The 19,489-nt window shown below is 45.2% G+C and overlaps 2 protein-coding genes across 2 annotated transcripts in view; one reads left to right on the top strand and one right to left on the bottom strand.

Moving 5' to 3' along the window:
* Window positions 1–1,560: 1,560 nt before the first annotated feature.
* Window positions 1,561–5,090, top strand: rs1a (retinoschisin 1a; the record flags this gene model as incomplete). The annotated part of the gene is made up of 6 exons (XM_080834739.1): window positions 1,561–1,612; window positions 2,005–2,030; window positions 2,131–2,260; window positions 4,234–4,375; window positions 4,612–4,807; window positions 4,938–5,090. 6 exons carry the CDS (start codon window positions 1,561–1,563, stop codon window positions 5,088–5,090), a joined length of 699 nt encoding a protein of 232 aa, XP_080690865.1.
* A 3,892-nt stretch (window positions 5,091–8,982) lies between these two features.
* Window positions 8,983–19,489, bottom strand: part of cdkl5 (cyclin dependent kinase like 5) — a gene marked incomplete at its 3' end in the record, with an annotated part of 47,360 nt that continues 36,853 nt past the window's right edge. The window contains exons 8-18 of the mRNA XM_080834380.1: window positions 19,348–19,489; window positions 17,310–17,390; window positions 17,028–17,194; window positions 15,341–16,517; window positions 14,556–14,657; window positions 12,721–12,829; window positions 12,525–12,642; window positions 12,213–12,321; window positions 11,323–11,436; window positions 9,543–9,800; window positions 8,983–9,351 (exon numbers count right to left, since the gene is read on the bottom strand). The exon at window positions 19,348–19,489 is cut by the window's right edge and continues 48 nt beyond it. Of these exons, the coding sequence (XP_080690506.1) occupies window positions 8,983–9,351; window positions 9,543–9,800; window positions 11,323–11,436; window positions 12,213–12,321; window positions 12,525–12,642; window positions 12,721–12,829; window positions 14,556–14,657; window positions 15,341–16,517; window positions 17,028–17,194; window positions 17,310–17,390; window positions 19,348–19,489 (2,746 nt within the window). The remainder of the gene's footprint in view (window positions 9,352–9,542; window positions 9,801–11,322; window positions 11,437–12,212; window positions 12,322–12,524; window positions 12,643–12,720; window positions 12,830–14,555; window positions 14,658–15,340; window positions 16,518–17,027; window positions 17,195–17,309; window positions 17,391–19,347) is intronic.

Here is a 19,489-nt window from a genome sequence, read left to right as displayed (position 1 = left end):
AACCACTAATATTTTCATTTGAAAGGCATCGAGTTAAATAGGAAACTTCAAGGGGTAAAAATAAAATGAATTTTATTATTCGTTTATAAAATATAATGTCTAGGTCTATAAAATATAATGTCCAGGCGTTAAAATCTAGATTCAATGCTAACCACCAGATAGACCAACAAATTGGTGACGTTCCCGGGCAGCATCGTTAAGAATGGCGAACATAGCAGCCATAACCTCTTGAATGGTGACGACCCTTCGCCTGTTTGAAACGGCTAGACGTGCGGCCTCGTTTCCCACTCTGCGTAGCAAGTGCACTGGTTGATGTCGGGGAAAGTCCATCACACGAGCAACATTGTGCTGGGAAAAAAAGACACGCACGTCAGAATTCAGTTCAAGAGTATAGCCTACTATAAAACAATTATTAACTCACCTCGCGCCGATTTCTGTAAATGGAGGCAGAATATACGCCTACTCTACTCCCGGCAAGGCGACGGGGCCTTCCAGGTTTTTGGGCTGCAGCTGAACATTTCATCTTCTGCCGTGTTCTAAAACTCCGATTAAAAAGGACCTCAACATTACCGCATGTTACAAGCATTTATATACACGCACCTGCAATAAATAAGGGCCTAATTACGCATAGCTGTGAGAGGCGCCAATTGCGTAAAATTCGAGAAGAGTGTTTTGGGATATTCCAAAACAAACTGAATTTGTGTCATAAGTGCAAAGGCTACCTGCAGGTTACAATGTATTGTCTATAGGCAGGCTTGTAATGAAAGTGTGGAAATTGTGTTTTCAGGTGTCATGATGATCTGTGCTAATACATGTTCTTTTAGAAAAATGTATGTGTCCTAATTGTTGGTAAAATTTAAAGGCACCCAGTGCAACTTTATAGGCTTGAGACTCGAAAAATAAACATTTAATTTCTAGTCTTTTACACGTAGTAAGTTTCAATAACTCCATACCATTACATATCGACATTCAAGGAGCAAAGATGAGGCTATGTGTGGTGAGAACTGATAGAAAATCGAAAAAACAACAATCTGGGGAGAGGCCATTTTTCCATTGACTGGTGGCACCAATAAATAAAGGGCTACGCTCTTGCGGTTGGTTTAAGCGCTCTTTTTAACGCCCAACGTATCAAATAATGATGCAAATGTGCTAATATGGTGAAGTAAATGTCAATATCATAAAGATTGTCTTATCCAGAATATTTCCATTTTGATGCCCTAATGTTGCACTGAGTGCCTTTAAGACGGCATTTCAATGCACCAAATTATACAAGATATATGTACGTATGTATAAATTGTGAAATTGAGCTGACTAAGTGGTTACCCCAGAGGACCATATCACTGTAGGGTGAAATATTTTTATTTTTTTTATTTGGTTGTCTCAGGGGTCAGTGTCTGATATTATTGTACAATTGGACAAACTGGCCCTCAACAGCTGTGGGAGGAGCTTTGTGAGGAGATAAAGGGTCTTAGATAAGGCCATTACTGTCCTGTGGATTATAGTAATCCAGTCTCTTTGCCATTGGCATCAGTGTGGTCCACTGTCCCGACACAAAAGACGATGGAGCTGAGTGTGCGGCACGTTCTGCTGGCTGTTCTGCTGGTGTCTGAAGGTATGTGACTGTCCTCATGTTACAGTGAAAAAAAATGGATATGAAGGGTTGATAATAAATGTGAATTAATTCAAAACAAACCATTAGATCACTCAAAGTTGTTTTTTATTTGCTGCTCATTAACATTTCATTGATTTGGGGTCATGCAATTCTATTTCACAAAGTTATGAATTCCTTTACGGACTATTTACATGAAATGTCGTGTTGACCTTTTCCTGTTTTGTGTAACTGTTCTGTCACATACCTCTAATGAAGTCCATCTTTAAAATAGACCTAAATGCATGTTTGTGTCATATGTATGTATGTGTCATATTGTCCCCATATTTGTATGTTTTGAAATATAACTGAACTGACCATCTTTTTTTTTGCTCTTGTTCTTGGTTCTTCTGCAGGTCTGATTCAAGTCCGCTCACAGGAGGTAAGAACATACCAGACACAGCTGTGAATGTAACATTAGGATACCACGGTGTAAAATGTAAAGTTAAATTAATGGCTGTTTTCTCTTTTTCGCTCACCAGGAGCAAGAAGTAACCGAGGCATGGGAGGGGAAAGCCTGCAAGTGTGACTGCGATGGGGAATCGCCCACTGGTTCCACGAGCATCAACTCATATGGATCCAGCTCCAAAGGCGCCCGTGAATGTATGCCAGGTGAGCGAGAAACTCATTCATGAGTAAAGGCTTAAATTTGGCTTTATGTGAGTTATGCGTAGAAATGGATGATACATTGATTACCGTAGATGGATTGTTGATGATGTATGATGGCATGATGTAGGTAAAAAATATCCCCTGGTCTGCTGTCAGCCATATAAGCAATAAGATAAATTCTCTTTTAAACTAAAAAATTTCGAATGACTTCGCTGAGCAGTCATGGGACTTAGTGTAGAGGTTTGCCACAAATGTTGTACGCTGTCCTTGTAGTGATTCTATGTCGCTCAATTCAAACCAGCCTCTGTCAGTCAATCATCTGTCAATCATTTAGCACAGATGTGATAATGCCCTGTTAATGAGTTTGGACTGCTTATGAATGAGTACGGTGGTGTAGGGGGAAGCTGTGGAGTGTGTGTTCTGCATAAGTATGAAACTCGATATGATCACAAGAGTATTATGGACTTGGCCATTAAATGAAAAACGCTGTGATAAATCATCATCTCTGTGTGTGTAGGAAATAATGCAGAACTGTTTAAAGGGACTCAATGTCACTGATAATTGAGATGAATTATCTCTGAGGAACCATTCTGCTGAATCAGCCATTAGCGAGGAAGCTCTCGTCTTTGGCACTTTTGAGAGCTCGGGAACAGTGCAAATGAAATGGCACATGGACAAGCCCCTGCCTGCAGTGGAGCATAAAGTCATTAATCATGGGATAGATGCTTCACCTGAGCTGAGCGTGGGGTATCACTGCACCCCATGGATAAAACACCTGAGGGCTGGCATGCTCTAGTAATGCTGACTTTCTCTTCATGTCCCCCCCCCCCCTCACCCCGCCCCCCAGCCCTCTCAGGGCATGCGAATGGGAGAGCATGAAACCCGAGTGAGGGGCACAGACCTTAACATGCATGAGAGAGAGAGAGAGAGGGAAGGAAGGAAGGATGAGAGGGAGAACTGAGAGAGAGAGAGCACAGAGGAAATAAGAAAGAGGGAGGAGAGGGGAAACAATGGTGGACACACGAACGCACGGACATAATCCCATTACTAGAACAGTGATGTGATGCACAGATTACTGAGCTCAGATTAGGGCTTGCCCTTCATACAATAAAAAGAGCATAATGCACAGCGCATACAGAAGAGAACGTCACAGGCATGCTGTTTATCCGCTCCTGCTGGCTGAGCCTGGACATAGACACCATCCTGAGGGTGACTCATGAACATCTGATCGGTAGACAGATCTTGGATGGACTCTGCTTTCCTTCCTGTTACTTAGTTACTGAAGTTATTTTGCATTGGCTTCACTTTGTGAAGTGAGAATTTGAGTTTTTGAGAATTGGGTGTCAAAATATGACACATGTGGTTGGTCAAAATGAGCGTTCCATTGTTAGGCAGGAATCCTAAGAGTGGAAAGAGATAGAGCTGAGCTTAAGGTCAGAATGTGACCATCTGTCATTCTCAAGTCCTAATGGATGTTTATCTCTCAATATGGAGAATTAAAGCAAGGCTTTTAGGGATTGGAAATAAAAGAGTGCTCGACGAAGTGTTGAGACTGGAGTACTGGGAGGCGGAATTAGTAATGCACTGGGAAAGCTTTTAATGGTGTTCGTTTCTCCCTGCACGTCCCTTTTGAATTCGTGCAAATCTTTGCCCTACTGTAGTGATGAACAAGGCATCAGTGCCATTAAGCATGTCGTAGGGGTCTTTGCGTAAAAGGCACCCTCTGGATTATGTGTTTCACCAGCTCCCAGCTTATAGTTTTCTGAATAAAACAGAAGCTTTCCTAGCTGTACATGTTAGCACTGACGTAACACTGGATGCCTGAAGTACATTAATTTAAAGTGCTTCCTGCTGATATTTTAGACCTGTTATGTAGTGAGGTCCTGTTTTCTGTTTACTTGCTTCTGGCATCCATAGTGTATCTAGAAAAACAAACACAGATTGTCTCATGCTGATCAACATGCCTCTGTCCACAGAGTGTCCCTACCATAAGGCTATGGGGTTTGAATCAGGTTTAGTGGCACCAGAGCAGATCAGCTGTCCCAATGAGGACGAGTACACTGGATGGTTCTCCTCCTGGACTGCCGGGAAGGCTAGACTGAACAGCCAAGGGTTTGGGTAAGTGTCACCTGTACACCTGTAAACAGAAACCAAATATTAAGAAAGAAAACACACCTTCATCCTGTCTTCTTTCTGTTTCTAGTACAATTCTAGTGCAATTACTGCTCAGCAGACTAAAGAAAACAAGTGTACAGAGGTCTAGGAAGTGTCCAAATATTTATATCAGGAAAACAGTATATTAAAGATGAAGTTCCCTGAAGGTGATCACAAATCCCTCCCACCCCCGTGTGTAGGTGTGCATGGCTATCCAAGGTCCAGGACGCCAGCCAGTGGCTGCAGATTGACTTGAAGGGAGAGAAAGTGGTGTCTGGCATCTTGTCTCAGGGACGTTGTGACGCTGACGAGTGGATCACCAAATACAGTGTTCAGTACCGCACCAATGAGAGCCTCAACTGGGTCTATTACAAAGACGCAACTGGCAACAACAGGGTGAGTCAGAAGAAAACTACCAAACATTTTGTAAATATTATCGAATTTAAATTACATTTGTAGAAAGTTAGTATATACTGATAAATAGAATATCAGCACAACATAAGAGGTGTTCGTGGTCCTTCGCCAGGTGTTCTATGGGAACTCTGACCGTTCGTCCACGGTCCAGAACCTTCTGCGTCCTCCCATCAAGGCCCGTTACATCCGCCTGCTGCCGCTGGGATGGCACACACGCATCGCTGTGCGCATGGAGCTCCTGTTGTGCATGAGCAAGTGCACTTGATCCCCCACAACCAGCCCTCACACCCCCCTCCTGTCTCCTCTCCCTCACACACCAGATTTGATGGAGATGGTATTTAACGCCTCAAACAAACCCCCCCCCCCCCCTCTCCTTTTCCTGACAAGCCTCAATAACCCCCCTCCAATGCTCGCTAACGCAGCATTTTATATCTTGTTAAATATACACCTTTTATATGTCCTTAATAATCGCAAAATGTTCATAACCTGAAAAGTGTGCTATGTGGAAAGAGGGAGAGCTATGGAAGCATCTACTGTGCATACAACAGCGAAGACATTTTGCTATATATTCTCTATGACCCTTCAGCCAGGGTGTGGGGGGGGGGGGGGGGGGGGGTGTGGGGTGGGGGGGGGGGGGGGTGTGGGGCACTGAGGGGGGGGCCACTGAGAGCCTGGGAAGCAGAAGGGGTCCAACACAGCCATAGAGGAAAGAGACAGGATGGCTTTTGTCTGCTAATACTTGGATGTTGTGTACTGTGCTGTTTGTGAATTCTGCTGTGGTTTGTGACTGTGATGTAGAGTGCACTATTGTGTTTATCCATGCAGTGGGCAGGGGAATCCCTTTTTCTTTTTATTGTTTTGTAAACGATATCTAGAAGTGCACTGTTGGACTGTGTATGATGATGTTCACCGAAAGAAAACCTAAACCTTAAATAAAGGAGAACTCTTGTACTGTGATTTTGATGTTGTATGTGAAATGACATGATAGCAAGGCGCAGAGGGAATTTTTAAATTATTATTTTAATCATCATTAAATACAGAGACAATATAAATGCTGTTTGTGTATGTCATGCCAAGAGGGTACCCATGAAGGCATCAAACTAGTGAAACCATAACAACATATAAAATATTTTTAAAGAACATTGTATCAAAGAAGTTTCCCTCGGAACATATAGACAGACACGATGGCCGGGTGATAGGCAAAGATGATACCCTTTAGGTTCTGGTGACCATTATGAACTGACTGGAGTTGCTGTTCCCAGTCAAAGTGTAATATTGTTATTCAGACTGGAAAGAAACGGTAAATCTTGTAAAAGTGAGATGTAAATGGCACACAATCTGGAGAAGGTTAGGTTTGTATGAAATCTAGCTGAGGGAATCCAGTGGAAAAGTTCCAAAGGAAGAGTTCCAGTGGAAAGGTTCCAAAGGAAAAGTTCCAGAGGACGAGTTCTAGAGGAAGAGTTACAGTGGGAGAGTTCCAGTGGAGTCACCTGAGACACCTCTTCCACATTGCTTATGGAAGTGTCAAACAATCAGAACAATCTCGTTTGCATGACTATGACATTCACACCAACCACATTCTTCTGAAAATCATTTTTGTCTACTCAGTGGAACTACCACATACAGTACAGATAAAATAAGCCATTTCTGACCCATATAATCATGCATGTTTTCAAGTGATTTCAGTGTTGTTTCTCTCCATAAGGAAACATGCTATTAATGATTTAATTCTCAATGAAGGCTCAGTAACCTGACATACAGTTAACCTGACATACACAACATTCTTTTACAGTAAACAATAGATATATTGTGATAGTAGAGGCCCTTGAGTGTGTGTCTCTGGGGACGTGAATAACGGGGAGCAGGAAGTAGCTTTTCACTTTTTATGATGCTGTAGAGCACAAAAGGCTGGATAAAATGAATTCAATCTCAACCCTATAACTCAAGGTCAAATGGAACTGGCAGGATATGGGCACAGACAAGATGCTTTTTTATTCTAAGCAGCACTTTCCAGAGTACAACAATACTGCTGTATTTTTCTGAAGAAACTTAATGTCATGCTGTGTTATTTAAGTACTGGGTGTAACTATGGCAGTAGATTAAGCAAACAGAAGCCTAGAAGTAAGTCATCTCTCTGAAATGTTCATCTTTACGGAGATTTAAGGCAATCAATGATCCTGTCACTGTATATAGCATATCGTTTCTCATCCACACTGTAGTTGGACTAAGCACTGAACAACGATCATTTGCAGGAACAAATAAAATACATTTTAGAGGTATACATTCACTGGTGTAATTTGAGAAAACTTTAGCACAATATTTTATTTGAGAGAGGTTTCAACAAATGTATAAAGTGCCAACAACAAATGTGCAAAACTGTGAATGAAACAAAATAACACTTGAAACTGAAAAGGTCAGTTTTGGTCTAAGAAATAAATGTAAATACTACATGTATGTGGACTATATAGTATGTGATGCAATAAGAATACAAAACAAATAGAAATGGTTTTGACAGACAGTTATTTTTGGAGAGAGGAATCCTGGGTTAATGTCCATGAACCATGCTTTTCAGATTATTCTGACTGCCTGATTTGTGTAAGTTGCCTTTTCTAATTCCTTCACAGAAAGATGGATATGAATAGACCTGCATGCTTATTATTAGTATCATCCTGTTCCTATTACCCTCATACATAATGCCATAAATTGCAGAATTAATGGACTGTGGAAATCTGTTTCCCCGAGTTGCAAAACAAACTGTTACCAGAATGTGCTGCGTTTACAAAAGACAGAAACCGTGTACAATACTATCTCATAGTCTTTAAAGTGCGTTACTGATGGACATCAAATCAAAACAAGAGATTTTAAAGTAACACCACCGCATGATACCATTACAATTACAAATATTAAGTAAGGAATTTGGAATTTATGTATCACTTCAAATTACAACAGATATTTTATGCATTTATTATGTTGCATTTATATCATATTGTCAATAATAATTATAAAGCCATTACGTCTTTATTTTGTCAGCCCATTTAGTCCTCTAAATCCTCCAAAATATTTTGATGTCGACAATTTCAAACTTATTTCTTGTATCTCTTGTGAATAGCCAGATGAACCACAAAATATGGAAGGCCATTTTACATCGTGGTACCTTGGAACCAAATGGGACAACAGTAAGCAATACCCAGATAAGCCCCTTATTTCAGGTGAGGAGAAAATGGACTTGGCTGGGGGTGCACTGTTGTTCCCCTAGCCTGTGTGTGGAGCCCTGGGCAAGGGCACTGAGCTCACCAGCTGGTGAGGCACGGGCACCGCAGTGAGCAGGCAGAGCCCTGGGGCCGGAACAATCTCCAGACGCCTGACTGAGAGGCTACAGTCTATTTAATGGGGGAACACGGGCACTCTGCCGCAGGCCTGTTGGATCTCTGCTGATGAACTCCCTCCAGCAGAGAAGAGAAGACACAGCTGAGAGACTCATCTCCCCCAGGATCTACGTCTTCTACTTCATCATAGTGGAAGGGAGGTATTCATCCGGTTCAATTTAGAGAGAGATTCTTCAATACACAGTAAATGGGCCCTCGTCTTACTCTATAGTAATTGTTTAGGCCTGATCTGTTAAGTAGAGTAGTGAAATATTATTATTATGAAGGCAGATGACTTGGTGAAATCTCTGGAAGAATTAATGCAAGAAAATAGCAATTTGTGATTGCTTTGAAAGAGAAACAGAGAAAGACATAAATGTTCACAAAACAACAAAATACATTCTGTACAATAATATTTCAGACACAACAATTAAATACTCATCATGAAATATATAATTATTACACATCCTCCTTTCGATACATTAAGTCTCTGTACAAACTAAAGCTCTTGCAGATTTTTTTCATTCATAAATTATTTATCAGTAGGATATTGACTTGAAAACCAACAGAACTTACAATTAAAACCTTAAATAAAAATAATAATAATAATAATAATAATATATAATAATAATTATAATTATAATAAATACAAATGTTAATCTATCAAATACTGAGATTTCAAAAGGACATGTAGATCACCACCCCCTGGCCAAGAACAGCACTGCGCGCCATGCTGTGTACAGGAGAGCATCCGGTTGGCAATGAAACACGCTCATAGGTTCTCCACACATCCTACAGGGCAGTCTCTTTCAGGTCATTGAGATTTGGCATCCGTGACCTGCTGGGACGGGTGAAGGTGGGCCCATTCTGGCCCACTTTGCCAGCCATTTGGTCAGGGTAGGATGCCCCTTCGGCTCTGGAGAGGGCAGAGACGTGCCAGTTTGACTCCACCTGTCCTGGAAGGGGGTAGGCAGGCTTTCGGCTCTTCGACTGTGGAGCGCTGCCACTACTGCTGCTGCCTGAATGGACTCTGGCTTCCGGAAAGTTCCCTTTGGAGGGAGGATTGGGCAGGGGCTGGAAACGAGGTTCAGGGGGCGGCACTTGGCTCGTCGACGGAGAGGACAAATGCAGGAGCTTCCGGAGGGACTTCAGTGGCTGATTCTGGATGCAGGAAGAGAAACACGCAAACAGTCATTATCTCACAAATATCACTGTCAGAAGGATTTATTCGTAATTGGTATGATTTGTAAGAATTCATTGCTGTTGAATTTTCTCCAGATACAAACGTGTGGAGAGGATATTGCAATGAAATGCATGATTTAAAAACACAGAAGGTTCTGAGAATAGCCTACTTGAGAGTGTGGCTCTGCAAGCTTTTCAGAGGGCCAATCATCTCTCTCCCTCTCCCTTTCCCGCTCCCTCTCTCGCTCCCTCTCTCGATCTCGGTCCCGATTGCGGTCTCGGCTACGTTCTCGCTCCCTTTCCCGGTCTCGGTTTTGGGTCCGGTCCCGTTCTTTGTCCCGATCTCGGTTCCTGTGACGGCTACTTTGATGGGAGGAGGATTTCACCGCCCTCTGAGCAGCCATTGGATCCAGGACCTCCCCAGGCACCTATCACAGGCCACAGATAGAACTTAACGTCACGTGTCTCCTGCAGTTCAATGAGTTCACTGTAAGAGTTCACGTGGTAACTGGGTTGATTGTACTATATGTATGCTGTGTGTTAATGTTTTGTGAACATCCTTTTGCTAAATTAACACTTGTAAAAACAAATGTAAGTATATGCAAGGCTATAATCACAATTATATTTTATATTTTCAAGACCCACTTGGGTGGGTTGACCTTTGGAAAAACTTCAGACACACATAAAGCATCAGCATGGCATACACTACTACTTGCTATGGCTCAAATGCTGGCGCTACACACAGACAGTATGTGTGCATATTATAAACTTTTCATTTTTTGTTGAGCTGACAATGCAGTGTGTCGTTGTGAAAACAACCTCTAGATGAAGTGCTGCTTCTGTGACGGTTCTGTTTCTACACATACTGTCTGAATATGCTTACGTTAGGCTAACATGCGTGCCTCTATGAAAAACAACTCAGTCCATGTAGCATATGCCACGCACAGGCTTTATGTGTGTAAAGTCCATAACACTGGTGTCCATATTTGTGGCCTGTGCTGTGGTCAGGAGAGAGGCGGTGAGTCCAGACAGATTGACAGCGTGCACTTTATCTTTGCAGGCATAGCTGAGGACAACTATGAGGGGTTCCATGCAACTCTTTCTAAACATGCTGTGTCTGCTGAGGCATAGCTGACATAAGCCATGATGACACAAGAAAACCAACCACTAGATCAACAGCATGAATCATAGAAAAATCTCCCAAAAATCTCCCATTTATAGGTTAAGGAATATAACTGCTGTATGAAAAATAAACAGCTATATTCACGAGGAGGAAAACAGGACTACTTGATTAAGACAGGCTGCTGGCTAACATGTCGTCCAAGGGATGTTAACTTTTGTATCTAACACCTTAAGAGCCCATAGTGAGAGAATGGTCCTTGTGTAAGCTGGGTGATACAATCCCCAAATAATTTCTGCAATTGTGCATGTGCAATGTGAAAAGCACATGCTACCCATTTGGCAAAATTTGAGAGACAAATAAATGCTCCAAGAATATGTGGAGGGAAATGTGAGGGACTCAATACACTCCAGCCCAGTAGGTGGAGGAACTAGACTACAAGGCTAATGCTAAGTCAACAAAAATGGATGATGACCTCAAGGTAATAATTAACATATCACTAACCATTCCTTCCAGGAATCTGCTGACAAAACTCACAAGGTTTTTCATGAACAATAAACTTTGCAAAATGGGTTATTTATCTCCTTCAAAACTCTGCAACCTGCCACCACAGATGGTCTACATTTGATAGATCTGAGGCTGGCTTTCTATATCACCACTCGGACTCAATGATCACAATTCACCTGAACTGGACAGAGGCAAATCGTGTCAAACATAAAATTATAATCGGTTGAATATATCTAATCTACAGTGTCATGCAATGGATGTGTACTTTTTGTAACGGATGAGGAGAACGGTGCAGAGAGCAGGACAGTAGATGAGAGCAGTACCATGGGAGAGGAGACTACTTTCACAGAGGGGCTACGCTTTACGCTATTCTTTGAGTTAAATAGAGGGAAAAGACTTTTCTTGATGCTTGGACTCCTTCCATCGCCGACGTCTGTCTGCAATATAAGATGCACAAGACTCCAGTGGCACATTGAAGAAAACAGGTTGCAGAACTCTGCTGCTTCCCCACACTGAGAGAACATACGGACACAGCTCCGTGTTTACAGAGGGAGGGGCAAAGCATCAGCTCACTATCTGGCAGAAAATGTTTTGTTTGTGTTTGAACCGATTCCCATGGAAATGCTACATATGATTCCGGTTACAAATCCTCCTCTGACAGTCTCTGTCCAACAGATGCATTTCACACAAAGAACAAACAAACAAACAAATAGACAAACAAACAAAAGCTAACAAACATCACCACCTGCTGGAGGAAATGACCTAATTTCAGGGTGGATTATGCTCTGTACTTAATGAGGTAAACTGTATAAAATACCTAGTTTATAGAATATAAACTCCACATGGAGGTTTATGTCTTTGTTTGTGTTACAATACAGGTAGTCAAATCACATTTGCTGTTTGCCATTAGCTTGGCAATTAATTACAGATAAAAAAGCAATAACTATCTGTACTGTAAATAATACTGGTTTTCCTCTCTTTATGTCTAAACAGAAATATTTCCACAGGAGTTTGCACATAAAGGCACATTTAACACATGAAGACAAAGACTTTAAAGCTTAGAGAGACAAAACACAATATGAAAAGCTTTAGCCATTTCCATTGCCATTCAGTAGCCTTGCTTTTGAGTGTGAGCTAAGATTATGACTAGGCAGCATATCTAACATGAAGCTGGAGGGGCCAAGATGACCCAAAACTGTTTGTCAACACCCACCGATTGTGACTTCTTCTTCTTCTTTTTTATTGCTCTAAAGAAACCCTGTTTCTCTTTATGCTTGGAAGGTTCAGGCGGAGGATTCATGGCCATGGTCTCAGCAGTGTTCCTGTTTCACACAAAGAAGAATCAGAACAAGAGTGCTAACTAATGATGATGGTGAGGTCATTCCAACTAGGCGGAATTTTCTTGAAAGCACAAGATCTGAGATAGGTCAGTACTCTCACAGCTTTTCAATATGACACCTTGACGCCTATAAAAGCTCCACAAATTACACCCCCAGCACATTCGTCAGGGTGGCGGTGTACTCACCACGGCTCAAAGGTGGGCTGACGCTTTGAGTGATTACTCATGGCACTGTTGTCACCGGACACGGGTGGCCCACGACTCTGGGCAGTGGGGTCGTAGGAGTCAGGCCGTGGGGATGGCACTGCCACAGGGAAAGAATGATGAAGCTAGAGAGCCTCAGTGCAGGAGAGGGTCTAATAGAATCTGTTAGCTTACACACCTCTGTAAAAGCTCCCCACTCTCCGTGGCATTGATTCACTGTAGATATTGCGGTTCTCCTTGGAGGAGGTCCCTCCGTCCTCCAGGTGTTGGTCGTGATACATCCCCACCTTCGGAAACAAGTGGCAGGATCAAACCGGGCTAATTTCACTTTCACTTTCACTTTCACTTTCACTTTCACTAATGCCTGGCTGCCATGGCTGCTCTCTCACACATGTACTGTCATTCTCCCAAAGGAAGAAAAAGGGAAAAAAAGAGGGGGAAAAAAGAAAGAGAGGAAGAGAATTATTGAAAGAGAGCAAGCAAGGGAAATAGAACAATAGATAGAATAGAAAATAACTTATCCCATGTATACTTTGGAGCACACACTGTAGCCACACTGATAGAACATTTATAAAACACGCAGAGACTGTGGAGTAAGCTGGTGCTCCCCTATGGATTTACTGCACAAGATAGTTCACCCAAAAATGTCAGTCATTAGCTACTCATCCATGTACCGGCAGTGTACAAGCACAATGTGAGTTAGACAGCAGATCGTCTCTTATTTTAAAACTCTCGGTGTGTATGGTGACCAGGTCTTTCCTACACTGTGAGTGTGAATGGTGACCAGGTCTTTCCTACACTGTAAGTGTGAATGGTGACCAGGTCTTTCCTACACTGTGAGTGTGAATGGTGACCAGGTCTTTCCTACACTGTGAGTGTGAATGGTGACCAGGTCTTTCCTACACTGTGAGTGTGTATGGTGACCAGGTCTTTCCTACACTGAGTGTGAATGGTGACCAGGTCTTTCCTACGCTGTGAGTGTGAATGGTGACCAGGTCTTTCCTACACTGTGAGTGTGAATGGTGACCAGGTCTTTCCTACACTGCGAGTGTGAATGGTGACCAGGTCTTTCCTACACTGTGAGTGTGAATGGTGACCAGGTCTTTCCTACACTGTGAGTGTGAATGGTGACCAGGTCTTTCCTACACTGTGAGTGTGAATGGTGACCAGGTCTTTCCTACACTGTGAGTGTGAATGGTGACCAGGTCTTTCCTACACTGTGAGTGTGAATGGTGACCAGGTCTTTCCTACACTGTGAGTTTGAATGGTGACCAGGTCTTTCCTACACTGTGAGTGTGAATGGTGACCAGGTCTTTCCTACACTGTGAGTGTGAATGGTGACCAGGTCTTTCCTACACTGTGAGTGTGTATGGTGACCAGGTCTTTCCTACACTGTGAGTGTGTATGGTGACCAGGTCTTTCCTACACTGTGAGTGTGAATGGTGACCAGGTCTTTCCTACACTGTGAGTGTGAATGGTGACCAGGTCTTTCCTACACTGCGAGTGTGAATGGTGACCAGGTCTTTCCTACACTGCGAGTGTGTATGGTGACCAGGTCTTTCCTACACTGCGAGTGTGAATGGTGACCAGGTCTTTCCTACACTGTGAGTGTGAATAGTGACCAGGTCTTTCCTACACTGTGAGTGTGAATGGTGACCAGGTCTTTCTGGTCATTCACTGAAATATTGCTAGATAACTCTTTTTGTGCTGCACTGAGAAGTCAAACTGTCATCAGTGTCGACAAGCAGAGGTCGAGTGGGTAATGGGAGGACTTCCATTCCGGGGAGAACTATTTCTTTATTGCTAAAATGAGGAAACCAATGAGTGTTCGGCGAAACGAGGGAGCAGGAGTACTGAAGCTGTGGGAGTGAGGGGGAGAGTAGTTGGGGTCAGCAGTGGCCGTGTGCAAAGAGTGGCTATTATTTCGTAGGGTAACAGGTGGCTAGCTGACCAGGGACTTAGGGGGGATTTAGGGGTTCAGGGGTCTGATGGCGGGCAGGCAGAGTTTCGGACCTCATTTTTTGGACGCTGGGAGTGAAAAGGAGCTGTGTTGTCCCGCGTGGAATCTTTGATGGGGGGCCGGGATTGGGTCGCCTCTTTTGGGGACGGGTCGTTCTGTGGGAGGAACGTCACACAGCAAATCAAGCAGACAGCAGAGTGGAGGGCGTCACATCAACATGTGCAGACAAACTAAGCCACATGGTACACATTCAGGCGAGGCGGGGGGATGAGATACACAGACACGCCTCGACAACAAGAACCAACATCAACACCAAGGTCAAACATGGAGGCAGGTTGTTTGCTTGGTGGCTTTTCTCAGCGAGAGACGCTCTGGAGAAGACAATGATGTTTTTTATGTTTGTAATTTCCCAAGAGCAAAGTGCTCAGCAGGGGGTGTGGTTGAATTCCAATACTCAAATGCGTCACAGATAAACAGTCACCAAAATCAACGTGACAAAACTGAGATAAGGATAAGGTGAAATAGCTTCCTCTAACATTATCCCTGTGCTGTCTGCGGAGGGAGTGGAGGACTTCAGAGACATTCTCACTCATGTTAAACTCATGCTCAACATCAATGACTCAGGAGTTATTCTGGTGGTTCTGCATAGATAACAGACTGACTGCTGATAACGTTTATACCACATCCTCTTACACAACCTATTATGACTTCTCCTGACCTCTGAAGGGGTTGGTGTGTCATTTTGACCAAATGTATTTCCCTGAACAGATTAATCCGTGAACGTGATGGCTTGAGCGCCCTTCTCTACCCTGCCTACATCTGCATGAGGGGCACTGACCCTGGGCATGTCGTCATTGCAGTCCTCGCGTGAGGAGCCCACCGAGTGCCGCGTGAGCGTGCGATGCTGCACCTGGGGCGAGAGCATCTGCAGGCTGCTGGCCCGCGTGGGCACGGCCTGGCCCACCGCCAGTGTCGCCTCCTGGCCGTGCGGTCGGTGGCGCTCCCGCCGCACGTACATGGAGTGGCGGTGCGGCCGCTGCTGTGAGGAGAAGGGGCTGGTGTAGCCTAGGCCATAGGGGAAGGACTCGTGGGGGGTGGAGAGTGAGTGCGTGTGACCCCCACTCCCACCACCACCTCCTCCTCCTCCTCCTCCTCCCGTTCCCAGCCCTCCTCCTGGCCTTCCTCCTGGATCCAGAGTCTCTATCACCCGCGCCTCCTCCGGACCTTTGTGACGAGTGGAGGGACGACGGGAGTCGAGAGTGCTGCTTTCCCGGTGTGGCATTCCATGGGGGATGGTTGCCGAGGTGGACGAGGGGCTGTGTCCAGAGCGGTCGGACGTGTGGTGGGTCGCCGGGCTGCCCGGGGCTGCGTTCAGGTCCACGCAGCTGGCTGGGAAGTAGCGGGGAGGGCCGGGCGGCGGGTCGTCCAACAGAAGCCCTGCCGCGCTCAGATTGCCCACAGACTTAGCGTCCCCCAGGCCCTGCGGCAGCCCGGCTCCAGCTCCTCCGTGCCCCTTGGACAAGCTGAGGTACGTGGAGGCGCTCTTGTTCAACGAGGGGTCGACCGAAACGTGGCCATGGCGATTTCGCTTTTCGCCTGGCTGTAGCGTATTGTTCTTTCCGGCCTCTACGAATGCCGGCCTGTTCTGCTGCTGGGAACGACTGGCGGACTTCACGTACTTGGCCCCCGGCTTGTCTGGTGGCTTAGTAGCAGCCGCGACGTTGGGTGGCGGGGGGATGTTGAAGTCAAACTGGGTCTTGCCCTTGATGTCCTTGGGGCTGAGCAGGTGTGGCAGCGGGTTGTGGGCCAGGTCTTTGCTGCAGGTGATGGAGCGGCTCAGGGTCTGGGTCTGCTGGAAGTTCTTGGGGTGCAGGATGGGGCTCAGGCTGGCCGGGGCGGGACCGTTGCCGTTCAGGAAGCTCTCGTTGCTGCGTCGCAGGTCCTCGTGGCGCGGCAGACTTGAGCACTCCTTTGCGTTGGGCCGACGGTGGCCCGTGCTCTTACTGCCATGGCTCCTGTGGGTGTCAGAGACAGAGAAAGATCACGGAGGTGGAGACTGAAGTCATGTTGTGCATATACAGCCACGGAAAAAATTAAGAGACCACTTCAAAATGATCAGTTTCTAACACATACCAATAAATAGTAAAACCAGAGAAACTGATCATTTTGAAGTGGTCTCTTAATTTTTTCCGCGGCTGTATATGTGTATTACATTTCAAAGTAACCTTCCCAACCCTTGTTGTGCTAACTCAACTTGTTGCATGAGTATGTGTGCTAATCTGTTGAGGATGTTAGCATTTAGAGATGACCTGCTTTAAATGATCAAATGATGTTGTATGCTAATATTGTGCTCTTATATGACAGGTGTGGTAGTAATATTGTTTGTTAATGCTGATGTGTGTTGAAAGAATAAGGCTAATCTGTCTTGGATAGTGTTGAAGGGTTATGCTAAGCTACTGTTGGACGATTTCTGTGCCAAATGCTACGCTAACCTGCTGGGTAAAGTGTGATTGTTGTATGTTCACCTGCTTGGTATTGTGTTGTCTCCGTGGTACGGCTTCCTCTTGGAGGAGCGTGGTGGTGTGGGGGAAAGGGGCAAGGTCCGCTCCAGCAGGCGTTGCGTCTGGAACACCTGATGGTTCAGACTCTGCTCCGTTAGGAAACGCTCAGATGCGCTCAGCTGAAGCAGGTTCTGATCCACAGAGAGTAAGAGGACAGGACAGAGTTATCGGGGTCAAGGTAGAATAACTTTTCCACTAAAGACTAATATTATACACAATGCTATGAGGAACGGATCCTCTCCTTACTTTCATTACATCCAGCAAGCTTCCACTGAGGATGCCCAGGTACCTTCTCTCCAGAGTCTGAGGATGACTCACTGAAGGGAACTGAAATTCACACACACACACACACACACACACACACACACACACACACACACACACACACACACACACACACACACACACACACACACACACACACACAGCAACACAACCCACACACACACACACACCCACACACACACACACACACACACACACACACACACACACACACACACACACAAACACACACACACACACACACACACACACACACACACAGCAACACAACCCACACACACACACACACACACACACACACACACACACACACACACACACACACACACACACACACACATACAGCAACACAACCCACACGCAGGCGGGCACACGCAAACACACACACACACACGCAGGCGGGCACACGCAAACACACATAGGCAATCACATGGTTACAAACCTGAAATGATAAACCATTATTCGCACACTGCTGCATAGATTATGACTAAATACCGCTACAGAACGATCCAGTCTGGGTTATTTAAATGTTTGGGCTCAACCACAGGGTGTCAATTATTCCACCTGTCAGATGCAATTAGTGAGATCTGTCATCAGCTTTGAGACTGACTTTAAAAGAATCCCACAGCCAACTGATCAGGCAAATGAGCAATGCACAAACTGGAACTTGCAAAGGTTTCTTCAGAAAAGGTTTGTGCAGCAGACATACACATGCAGTATACGCTGTAGTAGGAGCATTCTTTCAATGTACACAGTATGATTTACACTGGAGTGGAGTTTGTGTGAAGGAGGCGGACACAGAAAATCAAAGAAAAAGCAAAGAAGAGAGGTAGTGAGAGAAACAGAGAGAGAAGGAGTGAGAGAGCGAGAAAGAGAGAGATAGAGAGAGAGAGAGAGAGAGAGAGAGAGAGAGAGAGAGAGAGAGTTGAAAATGGCTGATCTATGTGGTGCCAAAAAATGGGCTGCTGCAAAGAGCTCAGCAGCACATACAATGAGTCACCATGCTGGGAGCCGAGCCACGAGGACACAGAGAGGAGAGAGACAGACGCTGAGGAAACGACAAGATGAAGGAGACAGAGGGAGGAAGAGAGGACAAGATGAAGGAAGAGAGGACAAGATGAAGGAGACAGAGAGAGGAAGAGAGGACAAGATGAAGGAGACAGAGGGAGGAAGAGAGGACAACATGAAGGAGACAGAGGGAGGAAGAGAGGACGAGATGAAGGAGACAGAGGCAGGAAGAGAGGACAAGATGAAGGAGACAGAGGGAGGAAGAGAGGACAAGATGAAGGAGACAGAGGGAGGAAGAGAGGACAAGATGAAGGAAGAGAGGACAAGATGAAGGAGACAGAGGGAGGGAGAGAGGACAAGATGAAGGAGACAGAGGGAGGAAGAGAGGACAAGATGAAGGAGACAGAGGGAGGAAGAGAGGACAAGATGAAGGAGACAGAGGGAGGAAGAGAGGACAAGATGAAGGAGACAGAGGGAGGAAGAGAGGACAGGATGAAGGAGACAGAGGGAGGAAGAGAGGACAAGATGAAGGAGACAGAGGGAGGAAGAGAGGACGCATGGCGGAGACAGAGGGAGGAAGAGAGGACAAGATGAAGGAGACAGAGGGAGGAAGAGAGGACAAGATGAAGGAGACAGAGGGAGGAAGAGAGGACAAGATGAAGGAGGCAGAGGGAGGAAGAGAGGACAAGATGAAGGAGACAGAGGGAGAAAGAGAGGACAAGATGAAGGAGACAGAGGGAGGAAGAGAGGACAAGATGAAGGAAGAGAGGACAAGATGAAGGAGACAGAGGGAGGAAGAGAGGACAAGATGAAGGAGACAGAGGGAGGAAGAGAGGACAAGATGAAGGAGACAGAGGGAGGAAGAGAGGACAAGATGAAGGAAGAGAGGACAAGATGAAGGAGACAGAGGGAGGAAGAGAGGACAAGATGAAGGAGACAGAGGGAGGAAGAGAGGACTCATGGCGGAGAGGAAGGCTGCACATGAGCTCACCCTCATGCCGTGGAAGCGAGAGTTGTTGTAGAAGAGCTTCATCTGCTCCGGAGGCAGGGGGCCCAGAACCTTCTGGATGGTGAAGAGCTGGTCGATCTCACTCTCGCCTGGGAACAGGGGCTGGCCGTCACTGAGCTCCCCA

The sequence above is a fragment of the Sprattus sprattus genome, assembly GCF_963457725.1.
Source record: "Sprattus sprattus genome assembly, chromosome: 3".
NCBI classification, from domain to species: domain Eukaryota; kingdom Metazoa; phylum Chordata; class Actinopteri; order Clupeiformes; family Clupeidae; genus Sprattus; species Sprattus sprattus.
Note: the sequence above shows the minus strand (reverse complement) of the source record. Positions and strands in the feature narration are given on the sequence as shown.